This window comes from Ammospiza nelsoni, chromosome 6, assembly GCF_027579445.1.
Source record: "Ammospiza nelsoni isolate bAmmNel1 chromosome 6, bAmmNel1.pri, whole genome shotgun sequence".
Classification (NCBI taxonomy): domain Eukaryota; kingdom Metazoa; phylum Chordata; class Aves; order Passeriformes; family Passerellidae; genus Ammospiza; species Ammospiza nelsoni.
The window spans coordinates 27,543,261-27,565,554 of NC_080638.1; the positions used below are offsets into that span (position 1 = coordinate 27,543,261).

The 22,294-nt window shown below is 40.5% G+C and overlaps 1 protein-coding gene across 1 annotated transcript in view; it reads right to left on the reverse strand.

Annotated features, from left to right (window-relative positions):
* LTK (leukocyte receptor tyrosine kinase) overlaps positions 1 to 22,294 on the reverse strand; it is a 50,385-nt gene that overhangs the window by 23,373 nt on the left and 4,718 nt on the right. Inside the window, exons 4-10 of the mRNA XM_059474888.1 lie at positions 21,962 to 22,184; positions 14,992 to 15,131; positions 13,119 to 13,253; positions 12,086 to 12,238; positions 11,107 to 11,207; positions 9,371 to 9,537; positions 4,105 to 4,199 (exon numbers count right to left, since the gene is read on the reverse strand). Coding sequence (XP_059330871.1) covers positions 4,105 to 4,199; positions 9,371 to 9,537; positions 11,107 to 11,207; positions 12,086 to 12,238; positions 13,119 to 13,253; positions 14,992 to 15,131; positions 21,962 to 22,184 — 1,014 coding nt within the window. The remainder of the gene's footprint in view (positions 1 to 4,104; positions 4,200 to 9,370; positions 9,538 to 11,106; positions 11,208 to 12,085; positions 12,239 to 13,118; positions 13,254 to 14,991; positions 15,132 to 21,961; positions 22,185 to 22,294) is intronic.

The window sequence follows — 22,294 nt, forward strand, 5'->3', positions numbered from 1 at the left end:
CAAACATTTTTGAAAATCACAGAGCAAAACCATACACTTCTGACTACTGAGATAAGCCTTTAAAAACCAGCCCTTTCTCAGAGAGGAGGAATTTAAAATCAATTGCTGATCCAAATCATCTGAATGTGTTGAGAACACCTCAACACCAATGCTGCCTTACAGCAGGAAAGTAATAATGAACCCTTGCCTCATAATCTGCAAGCATCCTGTTTCAATAGTTAAATTACCCATTTTTATGCAAATATTTTGATTGGAAAATCTCTAAGAAAAAGGGCAGGCTTCCTTCCATTTTGTGAGCTCTCAGTTGATTTAATACTGAACATTTTTAATCAGTGGAAAAACATTACAAATATTTCAATTTGTTCCAGTTGTGAGAATCTAACAGCTGTCTGATGCTCTACTGAAAAAGAGATTCACTCAGTTCCAGATGGACAATTATCTCTGCCACAAAGCCACTGCTCTAAATAGCAATAATTAACACCCTTGTTAGCTGTGTCAGAAAGGCCAAATAACTAATTGAAGCATGGAGACCTTGCTGAGCTTTTACTCCTGAGAATATTCCCCCCAGGTCTGACTGAAAGCACATTGATGCATGCAAACAAAAGAAAGCTTTGTATTGACACACTCTGCTCATACTGAGATGGAGAACTTCAATGGGTGAAATTGTCAAGCCAGTGAAAAATGAAATTAACCCAAAACAAATGAAATTAATCAAATGCAAGGAAGAAAACAGAATGAAAAATACAATGGCCAGAAAAGATGTTCCCCAAGGCCTGCACTGAATTACAAATTCCAAAGGTCACAACAGTTTCAGACACTTAGCGATGTACCAGAAGCCTGGTTATGTTTGCCAGAGCAAAGGAATGTAAATCACTCTCTGAAACAGAGCTGATCTTTGTGTCTGCATGGATTTTTTTGTGGCATCCCATCCCAATGAGTATCTTAAGGCAATGCCTCATTTCCAAACAGTCTTTCCTCCTTTTCCAAACAGTCTCAAACCTTTGCTCTCCATAAGAAACTTTGTCTCCTCCGTGCTAAGCAGCAGATCAGCTGCACCATGGGCTGAGAGTGGCCTGTCCACACCAGCTGCTAAACGCTTTAAAGGCTGATTTATGCACTGTCAGACACAAACTTGTAAGGTGGCATTTTCTATAGACCTAGTCTAGCCTGGGACACAGGGGCTGGTGCTTCAGTCTATTTTAGTTTCCACTTCCTCTTCTAACAGCCAACATGTTGACAGTAGAGTGAATGGAAGGGAACAAGAATTAATCCATATTAAGGTGTATCTATATAAAAAAATGCAAAAAGCACAGACTTCCTCTTTCCAGGTTTTAGCTAACACTGATTTCTCCACTGAAATGAGACAGAGGGAAGTGTAAAGGAGAAAGAGAAATCTTCTGGAAGCAGAGAGCTAAAGTAATTCACTCATTCACTGCTTCAATATCTCTGTGACTGTAGTGAAAAGGGAGATAGAGATCTGGTGGCTGAGACTAATCAGAGTAAGATACCTCACAGGATCCTCAAAGTGTGAATGGTCTCCTCAGAGATCCCACCTCACTAATGATGATTGCAATACTTCTAAAAATCAGACTTTGATGGATCAGGGACTCTAAAATCAAGAAGTAGAGGTAATCTGTACAAAAGCTCTCTTTGGACAGTCTTGCCATTTATAAAGCAATCTTCTGGGAAATCAAAAATTATGCACAGACTGAAATTTCTAGGCCAGGGCAGTAGAGTTTGACAGACCACAGACCTGTGATCTTAATTGGAACAATACAATGCTTAAGAGCACCAAAATATAATAGTAAAGGCAGTGAGAAGGGCAACTCAGCTATCAGCATTCTATTTCCTGTGCTAGTCCACATTTTCATGTTAAAACACTCAAAATTCAGACCTCTTCCTATATAAGCACTATTTCACTGAAACTATGAATATCTTTATGCCTGTCTGCCTGAAGTTCTCACAATGAACCAGACATGCCATCCAGCCTGTGACACTGTCTTACACAAGGTAATGGTATAAGCCAAAATGTGGTTTCACCTCACCCTTTCCACAGGGAAAAACATCTGTCAATGCCCAGGAGCTGCCATCTAAAGAATGGTCTGTTTGGGTTTTGTCCTTATTGATGTGTCTTCAGCTGCCCTCACTACCCAGTTGTTCACTTAAATCTTACTGAACCTTTCCTCTCAATTTTAAGGTCTGTGGAAAACCTCACCTTCTTTCCTATCTTGCATACAGAAACAGTGCTTTCATTCAGCACTGGGTTTTGTAGAGAGTTGAACTACAAAATTGAAATAGATGAAGAAAATAATATTTACATCCTAGCAAGCAGCAAATCCTTCCTTCCTGCCATACATCCTTCCTGCTGCCCTCATGAAAAGAACTCACTGCTTGGATTTTAATTGGCTCTGTCTCTGACATCTGAAACCTGTCCTTGCCAGAGAGAAGTAATTTCATTACTGGAAACACAGCAGAGCTGCTGGGCTTGTCTGTAACCTAACTGAATTAAAGTCAAGAGAAGAAAAATACAAGGGGGCTGGTCTCAGAGGCGAGAAAATGTCAATTTGCAAAGAGGATTCAAGGAACAGGGGCAAGTGCAAGGCTTCTGAGAAATGTTTCCTTTGTGCTATGTTTCATCTGCATGACTCACACATCCCTGGGTCGTGCCTTCAGATGGGGTAAGTCCGGTTGCTCCTGGACATCAGTGCAATTCATCCCAATTGAAAATAAGGAGTAGCCTGGGTGGTCTGATGGACAAGCTCTGATAACATTGCTGCAGGGGCATTTACACCCCACCTGTTTGCCTAAGGATGCATACCTAGACCACTCCCAGCAAAATGTCTGTGGGTAAACTGGAGGGTCTATCTGAGAGCAGTAAACTCTAGCAGCTGGGTGCACATCAGCTGGCCCAAGTGCATCTGGAGTCCCTTCAGCTCCCTTCAGCTTTCTCAAGATTCCAAAACTAGCTGTTAGCACGGAGGTCGGGAGAGAGGACTGTAAAGAGCTGGAGTGAAAAAATGAAATTACCATAAAGGACCAGCTTTTCGTCTTAATTTCAAGTGAAACTGTGCATACTCAGCATTTTATAGAAGAGTGGTTTCAGTGCCTGCAGAACAAAGGGACAGAGAACAGGACACTGAACCAGAAAAAGATGGGAAGGAATAGTGGCTTCTGTTGATGAGCTTTTATCACATCTGTTTTGACATAAGCCTTCCCACATGTTATGTTAGCTACAGGTAGCCACTGCAGGGACATGCTATGACCCTAAATGCTGACATATTGAGTGTAGTGACATGTAGAGTGGCACCGTATCACCAACCCACATTTTATCTGCAACAGAATTCACCATGCAAGTGTTGCAAATCTTCCAGTTCCTTTGCAACGAAGCATATTTTTCCCCAGGGACAAAAGAAGGCAGTTTCTAATATTTGCAAGTAGTACAAGTACCTAAATTCTTTCCCTTGTCTGCTAAGAAAATCCACTACAACTCCTGCTAACATGTTTCAAAGGGTAGCACTGGCTCCATTTTTCTCTGGAACTGTTGTCAGACACGTTATATAAAGGAAAGCTGTTATATACCTGGCAGTGATAGCTAACGCACCTCCTTACAGACTAAAACAAACGTGTTGGAGTAATCTAAATTTTATTGTCAGAAGGTTAATTTACTCCGTTATTGTCTTTCTTTTTTGCAAAAAATATGGTGACTTTTGCCTTTGACTTTAACAAATTTGTTTCAGGTATCAATTACCAGGATGCATAAATCAGCAGGGACTGTGGAAAAAGAGTGTGATGTAATCCCTCCATTTAGGGCTAAGGAGTAAGTTTAGTGTTTCTTGCCAAGACACACAGACAGGTCTCAACTATGTGATACAGAATATCCCAGTTTAGAGAAAAAAGAAAGAGCACTGGGAGATTGACACGGAGTAAAATTGCCTCTACTTGCAATCTTCAGTAGGTCTGAGATAAAATGGCATTGTGCTGACAAAGGTGACACAAATGATCCATACACACTCTGTGGGGAGAACAGAACATGTGTCTTGGACCTGTGGGATGCTGATTACACTACCTACATTTCTGGGGGATTCTGTGACATTTGTGGCTCACCGTCAGTGAAGCAGTCCAGGCCAAATGTAATGTTGTCGATAGCAATGTCAGCTTGGGAATTCCAGCCCCAGGTTGCCAGGAGTTCCAGTTGAAACCTTTGCAATAAGACAGATATTTTAGAGAAGACTAACAAAGGACTAAGGAGAGGGGAAAGCAAAACAAACAAACAAACAACCTCCCTAAAAATACAATGTTCCCTTTTGATGGAAAAAACATCATCGCTATTTAGAATTTTTCCTCCGGGCAAGTCCAGCTGAGCAGCCAAAAGGGCTTGCTCTAAATCTTAGACACATATAAACCCTTTGTAAGTGCCACAACATTCACACAATTTCACATTTCATGGGGAACAAGAACGAGAGCCTTACTTCCCATGCTATCTGCACATACATACAAGCAACTGGCCCCCACTAATTGTTATACACAAACAACCATCCATATTCATTACCAGAAACAGTCAGAGAGTTAGACTGGGGTAAAAAATATCTTCTTCTTTCCACCCCCAAAAAGATAAACACTGAGCAGAATATCCAAATGTCTTGGGCCTGATCCTCAGCCAGTGTAACTCAGGTGATATGAGTTTATTTCAGAAGGGTAGGACTTTATAAATTTCAGCCATAATTCCTTGAAGATTTAGCTCCCTGGGCTGTCTCATCTTTTTCCGCTATGACCAGGTGCTCCTTATCTAGGAGCTTAGTCATGTCCATGTGTATTGCTACCTTCTGAATTCACAAGGAAGAAAGAAAATGAGCTGAAGGATCTCCTTCTAATGGATAGAACTGAATTGTTTTTCATTACATTTCAGAAATAAACAGATGTCTGATGTCCAGTCCATTTAGAGCTTATTAAAAGCATATGGGCAGGACCTCTGTTGCTGTCTCTGGTAAAGCTCAATGATGATTTATGAGAGATCAAGCACTGACCTGCCTAACACATTAATCATTCAGCCTAGGAACACACTTGTCCCAAATTAGTGGCAGTAAAATATGTGTGTGCATTCCACCCACCAACCAAATGTTGGTTGATATCCACAGTTAGTTGCACTGCTGCATAAAAATCTTTAGGGATAAACTGCTTTTACCCCAACTCAAGAATGACCCCTTGTGCTTAAATGAAGGCATCCACACCTTCAGGATCTGAGCACTCTAAGACTAAGAGCAGCAAATGCAAATCAAGGGTCTTTTGAATGACCTCTTAGCTGTGGTGTTAGAAGAATTTTTCATTAGATCCCCTTCTTACAGAAACCCTCCTCTTCAATACCAGGCTTAGCAAGAGTGTTTTCAAACCTCGTGTGTAAGTCCGCTGAAAAATGACAATAACTCCCCCATTTGTCTGATGGAAAGAGTCAGAGCACCCTGAGCCCAGAACCAGGGCACTTGCAGGACCCACAGGCATGGGCAAAGCAGCCCATCCTACCCCTTACTTACAGCACTCATGTGGCATTATACCCTTGGTCAGGTCAATCTGCTGTGTCTGGTCCATGGAGACAGAGCAGACAAGGGTCCCTGGCACTGCACTGCAAGGTAGGCTTCTGCTCCACAAGCAGGGGCAGATCAGTACAAGGGGGACCTTGAGAAATGACAGCTCCTCCCCACCTCCAGTGCATGAGAATTGACATTTCATAACCTCTAGGCTCTGTATGCCTCCCCTTCCCCTTAACTTCAGAAAAAGGGAAGGAATTTTCTTTTGAACTCAGTGCTGTCTTTGCCTGAGGGGTTTCCAGAGTTCCTGTTCATTAATCTCTTTTTGCTGACCCCAACAAATTATGTTCTCCAGCTCTCTGTTGTCTGGTCATCTGTCTGTTTGGTTTTCTTCTGGTAGCATTATTTCTCCTTGTGTGTGTGAGCCAAGTCAGTGAATTTGTCAGCCAATCACCAAAAGCATTTTTTCAAAGTAGCTAGATGCCCAGCTGGGAGGCTGATCAGCAAACTGTCTTCCTTTTCTCCTAAGAAATAAATTCATTGGATGAAGGTGTTGCTAAAAACTACCTAAACAGAGCCTTTGTGTCCTTCTTGTGTTCTTTTTGCTAAGGTTTCTCAACTTCTGGCCCCATGAAGCAGCTCATGGCCTGCAACTTGTTATATCTCAATTCATGCCTACTCTTCCTGCTGTGTGGTCTGTCCCCTTCCTGCCCACTTTACTCCTGCCTACCATCCCCTTGAGGAACCAGGGAAAAGTACAGCACTTTCCTATAGCTAGAGAAGAACAGGAGTTTCCCAAATATTTGGGATACAGAAAAACAGCATGCCAGCTCAAAATGTGCACTAAAAATGAACCCAAGCGCAGCATTGCTAGAGCTTGCATTACCAAGGAAAGCTGACAACATCCATAAATACACAGAATAGTCATTCAGGATGTTATATACCAAACTGTAGTAAAATTGTCCAGCAATGTTTATCACACACCTCTGTTTACAATTGTTTTCAACTTCACTAACATTAAAGTCACTTAGGCTGAACTTTTCTATTTTGGGTGACTTGGTATGGCTTTTCTAGCAGTCAAAACATTTTGTGAGTGCTGAGGATGAGGCAATGCAGGGATTCATGATTCTGACCATGCTCAAAAATGCTGGTAACTTTTTAAGTACTCTGTGCTACTAGGTATTGGAAGAGGGATCTGAAATTTGGGAGGAAGAGAGCCACGTATCAGGCATGAGGGTGTTTTTTTTCACATGAATGAGAATCAATTAAAATTTTAAGAAAACAGCTTTGAAATTTTTAAATCCCTGACATTTCTATGCCTTGCATTTTTTTTTAATCCTGCAGTTTCCTCTTCCCTGGATATCTGAAAGTCTCAGGCAAATAGTACTTTCCACGCAGTGCTATTATCGTCCATGTCAGTCCTGCTTCAGCTACATGAGGTGAGAACTACCCTTCCAAATAAAAAGATAAACATTTTTTTTCCCCAACTTTCCTTTCTGTTGCTGATTCTGGCCAAACAGAAGAAAAAAAAAAGCTGCCTAAACTGAATCCAGAGTTAACAAGGTGTTATCCTGGAGAGAGACTGAGAGCTCACTGGGAATTTTACAGCAGAGGAGCTTAGACTTGGTGTGCAGGGGATTTGGGCCCAAGATCTACAGAGAGAATTAAATAGCCAATCAAACAGGAGTACTGGGAATAAACCTTTACTGTAGGTCTAGGAGCATTGAAATGAAAGCACACTAGAGATAGCTAGGAGAAGAAAGGAAGTGCAGGGAAGGGATTCAGACTTCTTAATTAAAAAAAATCCAAAACTAAACAACACACAAAGATAGCAGCTGCTAGAAGAGAGATGTAAACAAGAAGCAGGGAGAATTTCAGAAAGGAAATAACAACCAGAGGCATGCGATAGATAAAACGGTTTCCCAAATGGGAGGCTGAAGCAAAAGAGAGACCAAGTATATGAAAACAAGGAAGAAAGGCAACAAGTGCACACAGTAGCAGATAGGACAGAAGGAATAGAGCATGGAAACAGCAAGACAAGAGGACTGGGACAGAGCCCATGTCCTAGGAGCACAAAGACCAGGTTTTCCTCCCTTGGGGAAATGGCTTCAGCACCTTCAACTCAATGGGTGCTTGTTCTGTGTCTGTTACAGATCAATGTAGCAAATGGCAACTTATTACTTCTGGAAGTCACCTGACTATCACAGCTGGTACAGATTTGCCTTCTGGACTGAACAGTTCCATCCTTACTCATTATGATCATCGCTGTTATGCCACTCAGTTTTAAATTTGAAAATGTCATACAGAAAGGTTACATGAAGTAAAACAAGACAGAACTACTTGAAATAGACTGCAATAATTAATACATGCATAACCTAACTACAGCTTTCATTTTGCCTAAGTGCTCAACTTTTTCAAACATTACGGTATTTGAACATTTGAATATCAATTTGTTTTTCATGCCATTCTGGCTAGTGCTCAAAAAAAGTGTCTTGCTGTCCGTTCCCTTCTGCCACATAAGATTAATTTTGCTTTGGAATTAAGGGCCAATACCGAAATTGGAGGCTTCAGGGAACAAGCATAAGGGATTGTAATCAGAGGAGGCAGAAGTTCTTAAATAGCTCTGAAGAGCCCCTTGGTCTCTGCTGCAGACAGGTCCACAGTGGAGTGCTCAGAGAAATGAGCTATTCTGCACTAATTCTTTACATATTGGCCACACTCTACATATTCACAACTAACAGATACTAATCCACAGGGCTTCAGATTGTGTCAGACACGAATTTTAAATACAGTGCTAGCAGGCAGACCAATCCTACCCTAAAGGAATCATTCATGGCAAATGTGTGCATGGTGAACATGTGATAATACTGACAGGTAATCAGGAGGCAAAAATAATACTGATAATACTGAAAGATAATCAGGAAATTAAACCAGAAAGAAGGTAGAGCAACATTTATAATATTCACTGCACAACTTTGGAGGTTTTTTTTTTTCCTTAAGTTTCATGTGAAACAAGCCTTCCTCAGGAATACGCAAAAAAAACCCCAAAACCAAATGTCCCTCCTCCCCCCCACCAAAAAAAAAAAAAAAAAACAGATTGGAGAAATTGAAAAAAATAAAAGCTTATGTTGTGCAAAATAACCAGCTACCAACACCAGCTACATGGCTTGAGATTGAGTTTCGCCAGGTGAGGGAGAAGAAATGCCTGAATTAAATTTGATTTCATTGAAATTCTTTAAAACTTCAACATTTCACTTCATCTGAAAACCAATGTTGCACTGCATTTCTACATTTAAACCCATGAAAACTTTAGTGTAAAGCTCATTTGGGCAACAGTCTTTTTCTGAAATCATTGCATCAGTAATGTGGCAATGAAGGATTTCCAGCTGCCCAGGCCACAGTGACATTGATCCTAAACTGGACAGCTCTATTGGCTGAACTGTGGGATTACCATGCCTTTGACTCATGTGAGTGTTTTCTACTATGGGAGTATGAAGTGCAGCTATTCTAATGCAGCTGTTTCCCTGCTGGGAGCACTTTGCCCCTGTAAGTACACTGGCTTGCTCAGATTGCTAAAAGGTTTTTAGTACAGATGCTTGCTGTTCCCAAAACCTAAGTACTGTTTGAGGCTGCATAGAAGTGCTGTCACATGGCATGGGGTTGTGTTGAGCTAAGCCATGCATGTGCACAAAGATATGCACTTATGGCAGAATACTTCCTGAGCAAGCAGAGTCACTTAAAACAGCTCTGAAAGAAGGCAGGAATGAAAGTGACACTTCACAACAAAGACAGGAACAATTTACTAAATCTATAGGGGTAACTCTGGCTGCTGACAGTGGAGCTCTTACCGGTTCTGAAGCACTGGCATCGGTAAGGTGATGAGAAACCAGTGGTCGCTCCAGCTCCCTGCCCTTTCCCACATTGGCAAGGTGATTGGAGCTCCCTTTATCTCTTCCCTGAGAGAGAAGGAGACTGTACCATTGTAGCTTCCAAAAACATGCACTGAAAATTGAATCTGTAACAGAGGAAGAAGAGGAAAAGAATGGTAATCTGTGACAAAAGGGAAAAGTAGTAATTTCTCCCGTCCCTAGGAATTTGAGACACAAAACCTCTGAATCTGGGTCAAATTCTTTAATGACAGAAATCACTAAGCTTCCAGTCATTGACTGTATTTGACTCAGCACCGTCACTAGCACAGAATTCTCTCAGCAAAGACCCAAACGGACACTCCTGTTGGGCAGCTGTTCCTCAATCACTGATGACAATATCCACAGCCTCTGACACCATCTGGGTGAGAGGACTGATTTCCTTGTTATTGTCTTCTCTGAGGGGAGAGCTGTCCTGCCCAGATACCTTTAAAACAAGAACGGTCTCTAGAGGCAGGAAACCTCAGTCCATCTACCTGCTCCAATTCATAGGCACCACCTGAATTGTAGCACCCCCGAGACAAGTGAGCAACAAAATCAGCAGGCCAAAGAATGTTTTGAAGCAGGACTTGTCCTCTTTCTTTGAAACAACCACTTCCAGTTTGCCACAGAGGAAGAGAAAGTTGCCATTTCTACCACTAATGTGAATATTCAGCTGTTCTTAATGTTACAGAGAGCTCCAGTACTAGCAGGAAAGGGAGCACACACATGTTCTGCAAAGAACAACCACAGAAGTTCCTTGATCCTGCAATGTGGCCTCAAATCCTTGCCAGTGGAGGAAAGAATCTCCTGTGGCTTCTGCACAATAACCAACAGCTACTGCTTCTCCTCTCCTGGTTTTGTAAACCTATCTCCAATCACATTTTATTTTGTTGTTTATGTTGTACCCAGCATATTTTACCTGGATTTATAAATAAATATAAATGCCAAAGTTACATTTCTGGCACCTGCACCGTATTTATTTTCCCAGCTCTATTTAGGAGACATCAAAGCTTTCTCTTTTTCCCATAGCAAGACTGGACTCCAGCTCAAACTTGCAGCTTAATTTTCCTAAGTGTTATGACTATAATATTATTTAATATTTTCTATTCCAGCATCTCAGAGCTGCAAGGCAAGTTGTGTGATTTTATCAAGGCCAGGTTGCATTAACCTTATGAAATTCCTGAAGAATATGATCAGAAGTTTATTATATTCATCTATTTCTGGAAAATCCAATGCATTCTAACTTCACAGTCCTGTTCTCAGTGAAACTATCAAGTTTATTAACTCCTGTACAAGTATTGTAGAATTTATGAAGAAAAATCTATGCAGCAGATATACTAAAAGAATGAATGGCCCAGCCAGACAGCTCCATTTTCTGCAAACACTGGCTGCCCCATACAACTTAGCTGTTACCTCTCAGTAACTCTTCCTATGTGGTACAGCCAGGCTGGGGAGTCTTCCACAAGGAGTAACTGATTTGGGGCTTCTGCTTTCACTTACTGGGGATGCACCTCACATCCCCTTTCCAGTTCTGAACAAATGGCCAGCTAGGCAGCGTAGCCAGCTCTTCTGCTTTCCAGTGTTGTGCAGAGGGACAGGAGAACAGGCTAACTGTGTAAATGGTGCCTACAGCCTGATGATTTACTCCACAAAGGTGCTTAGACAGAGTGACACACCTGGTAGTCTTCAGTGGCAAGACTGGCTGGCAAGCTGGTACTGTAAGCTTTAGCCATACCGCTTGTCTGAGTGCTGTCTGCTCGCAGGTAGAGGAAGTGTCCTGTCAACACAAAAGTGAAAAAGACAAAATGATCTCTTATTTTTTTGTGTAATCACTTGAAACAATTTAACATTATTAATGTTGCTGTAGGTATGAAAGCATATGTAGGTGTAAGCAGGGCTTGAAAGCAAGTCTGTTGGTGAGGTTGTAGTAAATAGTCTGGTAGATTTTAGCAGCACAAAAGTCAACACCCCAAACCCCTTATTGGAATGTGAGTGGGTAAACCTCAGAGACCACTCAAGGTCTTCCCATAGAGAGGTGCACACCAATCTACACTCCTAATTCCTACACATTAGCATCAATGACCCTTGCTGAGTAAAACACTGGGCTGGAAGAGTTTGTTTGCAGTCTTGATTTCCAGAGAGAGCTTACATAAGCTCTCAGGAGACAAACAGGATACTTGTATGGAAACCCTTCATTTTGGCAGGGAACTGTGAGGCAAGACTCATGTGTACTAACACTTCTGACTTTCAGCCTGAACAGGTGAGGGTCTCCTTCTTATTTAGCAAGTTGACAGTTCTGCAGTTCTGTTGGGCAATTTTTACCTTGTGATGCAGCATTTATCATATTGCTGCTGAGGTGCTCTGTAGCCGAGCAGCTCATAAGAGGGAGGAGGATGGAAGAATATGCTTTATACAATTTTTTAAAGATGAAGGAGAATCCTTTCTCTGAGAGTTTTGAGTTAACTTTTTTGCAGAACTTGTTTATTATAAAGTTTTGAGTCATGTTCAAAAGTTGAAGTTGTTACAGATAATACTGATGCTGAAGTTCATTTGGCAATGATGCCAAAATTATTCAACCTATTTAAATAAACTTAAGTTCAAGGCTCTTGTGTACATGCATGCACAGAGTGGGAGAGAGAACAATAAAGAATCTACCACCAGTGACTTGCAGAGTAGACCCTATAAATGAGTCCTCTTCAATCATTTTGGAAATGCCCCGAATAGACCAAGAAGATGCTGCGGTTTCATTCAGTGTCCAGCCACACAGACCTTCTTCAAATGAGCAATGTGAACCCTCTGGGAGACTGTCTACAATTGAGAACAAGAAAAAGTAGGAAAATAGGAGCAACTTGATTATGGAAGAACACAAACAAAAACAAAAGTGAAAATCCATTGTTGTCCAAGTTATCCAACATATGCTACACTATCAAAATAGGTCTCATTTATTTCCAGAGTCACCATTAGAAAGCCAACACTTTGCTTCTGTAAACATTTGAGTCTTTTTTGTGCTGTCCTACTCTAAATTCTGGGCAAAACTGCAGCCCCTGTAACCTCAGGAATGGCAAATCGCAGCCACAAATTTGGTAAAGGTCTTGCTACATATTAAATTGCAGGCATCACAAAGTTTTGTGTCCACTTAAAGGAAGGCAAATCAACAGATTATTTTAAATCACCACTGTACTTTCTAAAGCTAAAATTAATTCTTAGCAGCTCATACACTGTTAGGGGATTTTTCTGTCCTGATGTGCAAGAATTCCTGAACGGGGATCTTGGAAGAACAGATTTGTGACACTGTAGGTAACTAAGAGTGGAAAGATGATTAATACCCTTTCCTGAAGGGAAGGCTTAGATCTTGGGTCCAGAAGGAAATTTTCACCCACCTGCAGACATGTAAATAAAATTTTCCCTTTCTCTGAAGTAGCAGTAACTGTAAAGGGAAGGTCATTGAGCTCCTTACTGCAATACTTAAGAAACAAAACCATTTTTTTTTTTAAATCCATTTGGTTCTTTATAGGGTGACTTTTCAAAGAGAATGTTGGTATCCAATTAGCATAAATTGGACAAATTAATTCAGGAGGTGAAATACTGAATTAATCTAAAGATGGGATCAATTTAACTTATTTTGTATTTTAAATTATTTCTTCTAATGGAATGAAGGTTCTCATGAAGTGTCATGCCACATACTCACCACACCTCACTCCTTCCTCTTTGGTAGGGCAATCACTGATGAACTCACAGATCTGTAGGTGGCTGACACAGCCTCCATGAAAGCAGGGGAAGGTTGAGCCTTTGTCATATACAAAAAGGTCTTGATTTTCTTTATCTAATAGGGAAAAAAAAAGAGAACTATATCTAGAGATGAGTTGACAGGATGAGTATGACCCTTTGTGTGTACTAGTTTTCACAGGACCTTGTAGGACCTTGCCCTTCATACAATAAATCTCTGCTATTTTCATGTAGGTTTCTATCCAGCGTGAGATTCCTGGACAAAATTTTTTGCCCTTCTCTTTCTGATGTACTGCTTTTGATCTGTTTGTTCTATCTTTAGATAATTTTTGGGGTTTTTTTAATGAAGGGCCTAGCAGTTTCCTACTGTGATGTGCTCCTCAGTTCTGCACACATGACTGTGCACCTGCCAGGCAGCTGTGGCATGCTGCATGGCACCCTGCTGCTGGAGGCAGGGACACCCACTTATCTCCAGATACATTGCTATGCCCTGTTGAAGCTCAAGTTTAACCAGCGCTTGGGCTGCTGACTCATTTCTGTGCCAGCTTCCAGCTGTGGCATCCAGCCCATGAGGAAGCTGCTTCCCCAGCAAGCTGGCTTGCTGTACACAAATTTTAGTCATGCACCCTAACTAGTCTAGTCAGTTCTAGCCTGGGAGCATTTGACTGACTTCACAGGTACCCATCAACCAGGCTGAACATGATTTTTAAGTCAGATGTTTCCCAAAAGCATAACTCTCAATGCTCCCAGCCTGTCCTGTGGATGCAGGGCTGTGCTCAGGCCTGTTATGGACATGCTGCCCTTTAGCAGAGCTCTGCACAGAAGTTACATTGGGACGCTACCACTCTGGAAAAAATGTAAAAGTTAGGGAACCAATTGCAGAAGAAAGAGAAAAGAACACCTCTGCAGCAATCCAGGTACACACTCTGAAAAAATAATTTTTCATGACACTATTTTGTGCCAGATACATGCACCAGGTTATTTAGAGACTGAGAGCACACTGCTTCAGGCATTATGCATCCCCTCAAAACTCTAGGACTGTCAAAAAAATTACATTAAAAATATAGCATGTTAAATTAAAAGAATAATGACTAGAATTAAATTTCTAATATGATCAAAACCATGCTCACAATAGTGTTTTCTTTTTACATTACATTCCAGGCTATTTCTACAGGGTCTGCAAAATGGAAACAATAACATTATATTAATTCATGAAATTCAGGAACTGAAGATGATTATGTCCCCAACCTGAGACTGCCTGTGCTGACAGACTCCTGCACTTCCAAGAAGCCTAAATGACATTAGCAGGGTTCTGCACAGCCGCTGAGGATCATTTGCAAGACATTCAGAACAAAACTGTAAGCTCCAGGTAAAACTGAGGTCTTAGCTGAGCACTAAGGACCTTAAAGAAAATAATTACATTCCAATTATTTTCATTTTAGACACAAATTCTCAGCCTGGCAGTAACAAACAGATCCCATCAGGAGCAGATAACTGTTTCTTTTCTTCATAGATTTGTTAGATAAAGCCCAAGTATGGAAAAGGCTTTGGTTACACAAGGTAGACTGTTCTTGATTATTTAAGAGAGAAAAATACTAAATGCTAAAATAATCTAAAGACTTTTTTCACCCTTGTTTTTGGATTCAGCATAAGTCCAGTTGTTTTTGGTTTTTTCCCATATAAAGATCAAACAAAGCAAAGCTCAAAAGCAGAGAGGATCACTAGAATTAGTTCTATAATTCTGAGTTACTCATCTTTCTTCTAAATTCTATCCTGTCCCCCATTTTGGTGAGAATGTGTATGGTCATTCCAAACCTGTCTGTGTTGCAGCATACCATGAAAGCAGTTCCTGAGCTGCAAGGAGCCCACTGCCAGTACTCCAACCTCCTGTGCTCCGCAGTTTGAATACACCAGGGTGATTTTGAAAGGTCTTTCTATTTGTCCAATCTGGGCCACCAGGTGTTTCCATTTCATCCTAGAGGACAAAAGAATGTTATCAGACATACACACAGCACATCAGATTCCATGGAGTCTCCAGCATAACGATTCTGCATTGTACCAAAGAGAAGTAATAGTATCCATGTGGGAAATGGATCAATGAATTCAAATAGCAAGATAAGAAATGGGTGTTAATATAAAACAAGTGATGTCCAGCCTCGCAAGCTCATGTAAAGTTATCTTTGCTGCAGAGCTTATTGTTAATGATGAAGAGATCCAACCATTCCCAATGATTCTTAAATGGATCTTAAATTATCACCAGTTTTGGTGACACACTACCCCAATATGTGCTTTTCACATACGTGTTTGTGTTCTGTTTGCTCTTTAAAGTACAGATCAACCAAGCAGCTGCACAAGACTCTGGATCTCCTCAAGCCAACACTGACATTGTGTGTTCTGGAAGCAAATGTCTGAGCCTGAATGTTTCTTGGTTGTGTCAAGAATGAAAACCTTTATCTGTGTATTGCCTGTCTGATTTTCCGCCTTAGCAAACCACAGTGCACCCATAAAGCAAGGGACAGAAGAGAAGTGCTGTTCCATGAAATGCAGATTACTTGTGCCATTTACATTTCACTACAGACCCAATGCCATAACCTGCAAATCTAGATTGCAAAGGTTTCTCAATTGTGCAGCAGTTGTGGCAGTTTGGAGAAAAACAAATAATCCCCTGTACCCTAATTTTAAAGATGGTTGTAAGACATCACAAGCTGGAGAGAGATACCAAAAGGGGATTTTTGAAGTACTTCACTCAAATTAAGTCTGATGGAAGTCAGGGTATCCAGGTATCATTTAAAAACTACAGCAGAATTCTTAAAAATATTTTCACTTCATTTTTTTGTTTCCAAATCTGTTCCTATATCTTATGCTAGCAAGACAGTAAAGCACAGTTAAATATATGTGTTATTATTTTGTAAATAGATTGGAGCAAGGCTGGTGAGAAAGGAATCCTTGCTCTAAGCTCTTTTTCTGAAAATAGTATCAGACAGAGATAATTTTACCCGCATTCTACACATTGCTGATGTTACTTGTCAACTCTGGACAAATGACCAAAGTGGTTGCCAACGGAGTAATAAGAAGGCCAGGCCACAGTGTTAAGACATGTTGATCAGGTCTGCTCCTAGGATTATTTTTTCATGTAGGAAATGCCTTCAGCTGCCTTGAAGTGGTCATGTACCACTGCACCAGAAACACCTTAGAAGGCAACACCAGATTACAAACACATCTCTTCTGGACTCAGTATAAAAATCACAGAACCGTATTTGCCACTTGCAAAAAATCCAGAGCAACTTTAATTTTTTATCACCCTCTCTTGCATTTTCCCTTCATAATTATATAACTTCGTCTGGACAATCTTTTACTATCCCTTCTATGGCATCCACCCTCCTCTCACTTCACAATTGTACACACACATATATTCCCACAACTATCCTGAACTCAAATGAAACTGAGCTCTTCTTACATGAGGATGACCCTATTTCCTCTATTTCCTGTCCCATCATAATATATTCAATAGCTCATTATAATTTAATTCATCTTCAGAAAGGTACAGCCCTGAATTGCAACAGCACAATATCTACTTCCCAACATGGAAGAACAACTGCTTTGCTTTCAATCTGTATTGCAGTGCAGCTTCAGGAACATCCAGCACCTATAAATACATCTCATAAATATTCTTATAAATATCCCCCCTGCCACACTGTGGGACAACATCCAAGACCATCCAGCACTGACCCAGAACTGAGTCACTTCTGCTACATGACACAGCTTTGTTCATCACTCCATTGCATCCTGTTGACCACAAGAATGAACGAGTCATAATCAAATTGGTGCAATAAGCCTATAAAGGTAAGGACAATCTTTCAAATTTAGCTATTAGGCACAGTTCTAATACCTCTACCAAGTTACAACCCACACTCCAGCTGAGACTCCACATTATTGCCAGTGTTAACACAACACTGAGTGCAGAACCTGTGGCACACAGCCTCTGATTGACAGCCAGTGGTACACTTAGCAGTAGCAACTGAAGAGCCCCACAGCTGAAAACAATGACTGTTTCAGCTGCTGCACCTTAATACTATATGCTTTATGAGCCAGACACTTTGGAACTTGCTGTTTATAGACTGGTACATCAAAATAAAACTAGCCATCTAAGTCAATAAACCAAGCTCTGAAATGCCATGACTCAGGAAGACAGATTGCCTATTCTGCCATCTTTGCTGGGAGAGCTGTGGTATCTGGTGGAAGAACAAGGCCACCATCTTAAGCCACTACTGCTGCAAATTAGCGCTCTGGCTCAGAAGAGCTGCTAAGTTCCCATGAAACATCCCAGTTCTGAACTGAAATATCTCTGCTACTGAAATTTTCTCCATTTATAACATGCCAAAAGAAGCTGTCTAGCATTCAAAGGCTGCAAAAATGACAAGTGGCTTTGCATTACACAGAGTGCTTTTGTATATAAAGTCTCTTCATCATCAAGGTATTCCTCAAGAAAGCCTCCCCCACTAGATCCAACTGCAGCAAGATTTCTAACGCTGTAAATAATTACACCTCTTTGCTTGGTCTCACCATTGAAATGGAAGCTCGTCAGAGCCAATGTAATTTTCTTAATGGAATGAGGAACGAAGCCCAGTGTTGATCCAGCAGAAGATGGATCATTGCAGCAGGCTTCCAGAAAAACCACACTTGGCAATAACTTTACTATTGATTTTATGTCAAACCAGATCTTAAGTATTGAGGCAATATTACTCTTCTCCTAAAAAGAGATGTTAAAATTCATCTGTATGCATGGAAGAACTATTAGGGTCTGATATAATTTGGAGAAATTTGCATGGATAGAAAGTTTAGTGCTGCAAGATATCTAATGCTTAATGCAAGAAAATTCAAGATTCACCCTGAAAAATTTAACTTCAAATTTTCTTTTGTAGGGTTTACTTTGGGATTTCATTAGCCTCTCAATCTTCTCTGCTGAACAGATGTTTTCCACCCTCTTCCTACCAATCCTTTCTATGATGTGATTTTTTTATATCCAACAAAGATAACTGATGATTAATTTTAGGAAATATTGTATGTAAAGAATAACCATTTCTTCATTAGGACTGAAAAATGCAACAAAGCAGAACATGAAAGCTGAAATATTTTCTAAATTAGGGGGTCCCACTGCATGGGTTTTTGCACAAAGCTGTGTATGCTAGATGCTTCTAGACTCAATCAGTGAACATAAAGATTAGAAGTTGTACTTTACTTTTATACACACAGGAAGCTGTTTTCTGCATGTCCTCACATACATCTGGTGCTAACCACTGGACTTAAAAGGAAATAGAGAGTGCAAAACACATGCCTACCACTCCAGCCTTCACCAAACTCTTAGAGGATTATTCTTTGACACAGTATATTTTTGGGTGCAAGTTCAAGAGAGGCACAGGAGGCACTAATTGAATCATACTCCCAGCTTGGTGTTCAAAATTCATAGTCATGTATAGCAGCTGGACAGCCTCACCCTTTTTAGATACATTTTTTAATCAAAAGGGTTCTGCTCATTGTTGTCAGCATGCATTTAGGCATTATCTGAGAAGACTTTCCAGGCTACTCCCTTGTCATCCATGCAGTAGGAGAAGTTAAATAACTTTTGTGGAAAAAAACAACCACATTAGTAGAAGTGTCAAAGATGGCAAATTTTTTCAAGTGTCTCAGAAGATGGTGGAGCATTTTATCCACCATCCCTTCAAGAAAAAGGGGGAAGACACAAAAAAATAAGCAATAAACAGTTTTGTGAGGTTGGCTAACTGAAAACCCATGTGTGCACATGGCCATGAACTTTTTGTTTTCTGATCTACTGAGACTACCGTGGTCATTCCAGAATGAAAAGAGAACAAAATCAGCTAGGCTTATTAACTACAGAAAATGAAAATATTATCCCTGCCCCAAATGATGCTTTTTTATTTTAAATGCAGTGTGAGTACTTAGAGTTGAAAGAAGCTAGCTTCTTACTGAAACAGTTTTGGCTAAGAACACTGAAATAATTGTGGTCCACAACAAACACAAGCATGTGAAAACACTCAAAACCACACAGGACTCAAGAATTTTCAACTGTGGCTGATTCTGAGTCTGTGTAGCAAAGATGAAAAGGTAGGATAAGCAAAATAGTAAAAACATTTAAGAAAATAAAGTTTTAAAAAAAATTAAAAAAACATATATTAGATGTGACCTGAATAAGCACCATAACCATAACCCTGAGGAAGTGAAAACAGTTTTCTGAGTTAGGTGCCAGACAAAGAAGGCTTGTCCTTGCAAGCAAGGCTACAGGGTCTTGATGTTTGAGCTTTACTGATATAATGAGAAATTAAATGTTATATATTTTTTGTAAATGCATAGAATCTTAAACACCTCACTCCCTCAGCAGTTCTCCTTCTAACAGTAATAGCTGAGAACACCCATGATCTATAGGTATGGTATTTAAAAATAAACAACATGACTTTGTGACCTTGCCCTACTTGTTCAGAGAACATAGTACCAAAAGTCCATCTGCTTCTTCTTCTTTCATTAGGGCTTATGTGTGAAAAAGCTTCCATACTACCAATTTAATTATAAGTCCTACTAGTTGGTGAGGTGAACAGGAAACTTTCTCTTACATGTGACATATATCTAAGCTTTTAGAAACTGTGTAGCTGATGGATCCTGAAGGAGAAAAAACCATCAGGAGAATATTTCTAGGTCCAGAAAAAGAATTCACTGAAGTAGTCTGGTGCAGCTGGAGTTTATCATGAAGTATAGCTTGGTCATGGAATTGAGAGGTGACAAAAGGGACTGAAGCAGGATTTCCTGGTGTGTCTTGATTATCTGAAAAAAGTGCCACCTAGACTTTTCTCTATGTCCAGGTTTCTATTCTGATCTGAAGGCAAACCCTTGGTAGTAATTTTCACTGGTTACACTAGGCACTACACATAGGCATCTACCTCAAGGTCATCTGCTCCTTGTCCCCCCTTGTTCTGCTCTAAATTGTGCAGCAGGGTTTGGTTAAGACAGAAAAACTTGTAGAACTCCTATTCCCTGTGGAAAGTCCCTGTAAGGTGGAAACCCTTCAGGGTAATCTCTCCTTAACACCTCATGTTGTTAAAATCTTAATCATGGAGAGAATGCTCATTTCAGGCTACCTGCCTAGCAAGAAGCAAGTCAATCACTGTGTTAGAAATAAATTCTCTTTGGCCTGCATGGTCAGCTTTTTTTTAAATTGTACCAAGATTTTAAAGTTCCCCTGTAATGAGGGAGGAAAGGAAGGGTATTTGATAGTTCCTAACTTTGTTTTATTTCTTTTCTATCCTCCTTTCTATCTTGATTTCAAACAGGATTTGGTCTCCTCCCCTATTTAAAATCTTAAGAGTAAATTCTCTGAGCTTACCAGTGCTTCATTTCATTCAGTAAGAAAAAGTAATACCAGTGTCGGTGCCAACTTCCAATAAGGAAGGAACTTCATTCTAATAAATCTAAATGCCATCACTTTTAGAGAGATGATAATCTTGACTTCACATACAATTATTTTGCAGTGCTCAAATAAGCTGCTAAACAGCATCTATGATCTGTTCCAGAGATGCTGCAGTGATTACCAGCAAAGCCTGGTCTGACCAGTAAGGTGTAGCAAAAGGGTATTTTATGAGTTTACATTGTGGAATAGAGCTGCACCTGCAGACGCCTGTCAAATATTCAAAAAGTAGCAAGGGCAGCTTTGAGTAGGTAAAAAAAGGATATTAGAAATTAATCCCAGAAAACACAACAGATTCCCAGTGAAATTGGCAAGAAGATGGGAAAGGAATAGCCAGGAAGGAATCGAGCAACAGCTGAAAATGAGAGAGAAAGAGGGAGAGAGAGATCTGGAAAAAAAAAGATTTTTTAGTCAAACTCTGCTATCTTTGGCTGACAGGGACTCTTTGCTACAGATCTCTATGGCAGCCTGGGGAGTGCCAAAGAATTCAAAGAAAACAAGAACTGGGATCTCTTGCTTAAATTCTCCCTGGGAGTCAGTCAGGTGATGGAAATAAAAAACTCTGTTATGTGTCTGACCCAGGTTCTTACAAGTTGGACTGCAGCAAAGGAAAAACAAGCACATGGAAAATGGAAAAATTAGATGACACGTGGACTTTTCGCTTTCTTTTCCTGTTGTGATTTATTCCCTTTACCCATTTCTCTTCCTTACTGCATTCTGCTACACACAGGAATAAAGAAGTAAAACATTGGCAGGATCAAAGGGAATACAGGACAAGATCTGTGGTTGTTACATTTTCTTTTGTTTTCCTTCACCTCTTCTTACCTCAGCTTTTGCCCTCCTTGAACTCTACAATTGGAGCAGAAGTGGATACTCCGGAACCTACTAGAAGGGAGGAAATTATTAAAGAGGTAAAATCAACCCCACCTCAAAATAAGAATTGGGACCCTTGTAGCATTGGCAGGACCCACTGGATCCATAGAGATATCAGTCATGTTACCAAGGCAGTTTTTGGACTGAATGCATTTTACAGCTGCAGTCCTAGAATCAGTGAAAAAATTAATCACTCTTCACCCTTCCAAATGGGACAGAAGCAGAGTAAGATCTAAGCTGGTGTGTCATTTGCAAAGGGGACACACAAAACCTGTGTCTATTACAGGCATCCTGTCAGGAGGCTGTGTGCTCTAGTCCTGAAAGTCATACCTTTATTTTCTGCTATGGTAGCAATAATGATCTCAAGAAGGCAAAAGACACTGATAAACAGCAGCCTAGAGGAACTCCACTCTACCTTGCAGTTCAAAGGCTCAACAGTTGAAAAATTATTCTCTTACCCAGCATTCTCCTCATGGCCAGCTCTCAGAGAAGTTACTGTGTTTTTGTTTGTCTCTGCGTATTTGATTTCAACTGTGAATCTCTGGAGAAGAGGAACAGCATCCTGTGAACCTATGGACAGCTCCAGCAAGCAAGAATCCAAGCTCCCAGGCAGGATGGGGCTTTGCAGGCTGAACTCACACCTATCTGGGAGTCTACTGGTGTTCAGGAGGAAAACGGCCCCTGTGAAGAGAAAAAAAAAAAAAAACAGAACAAAACAAGAGACACACAGCATGGATGGAAGAGACATAATAAGAGGAAAATGGAGAAAGAGTTTGAAGAAAGGAGTAATG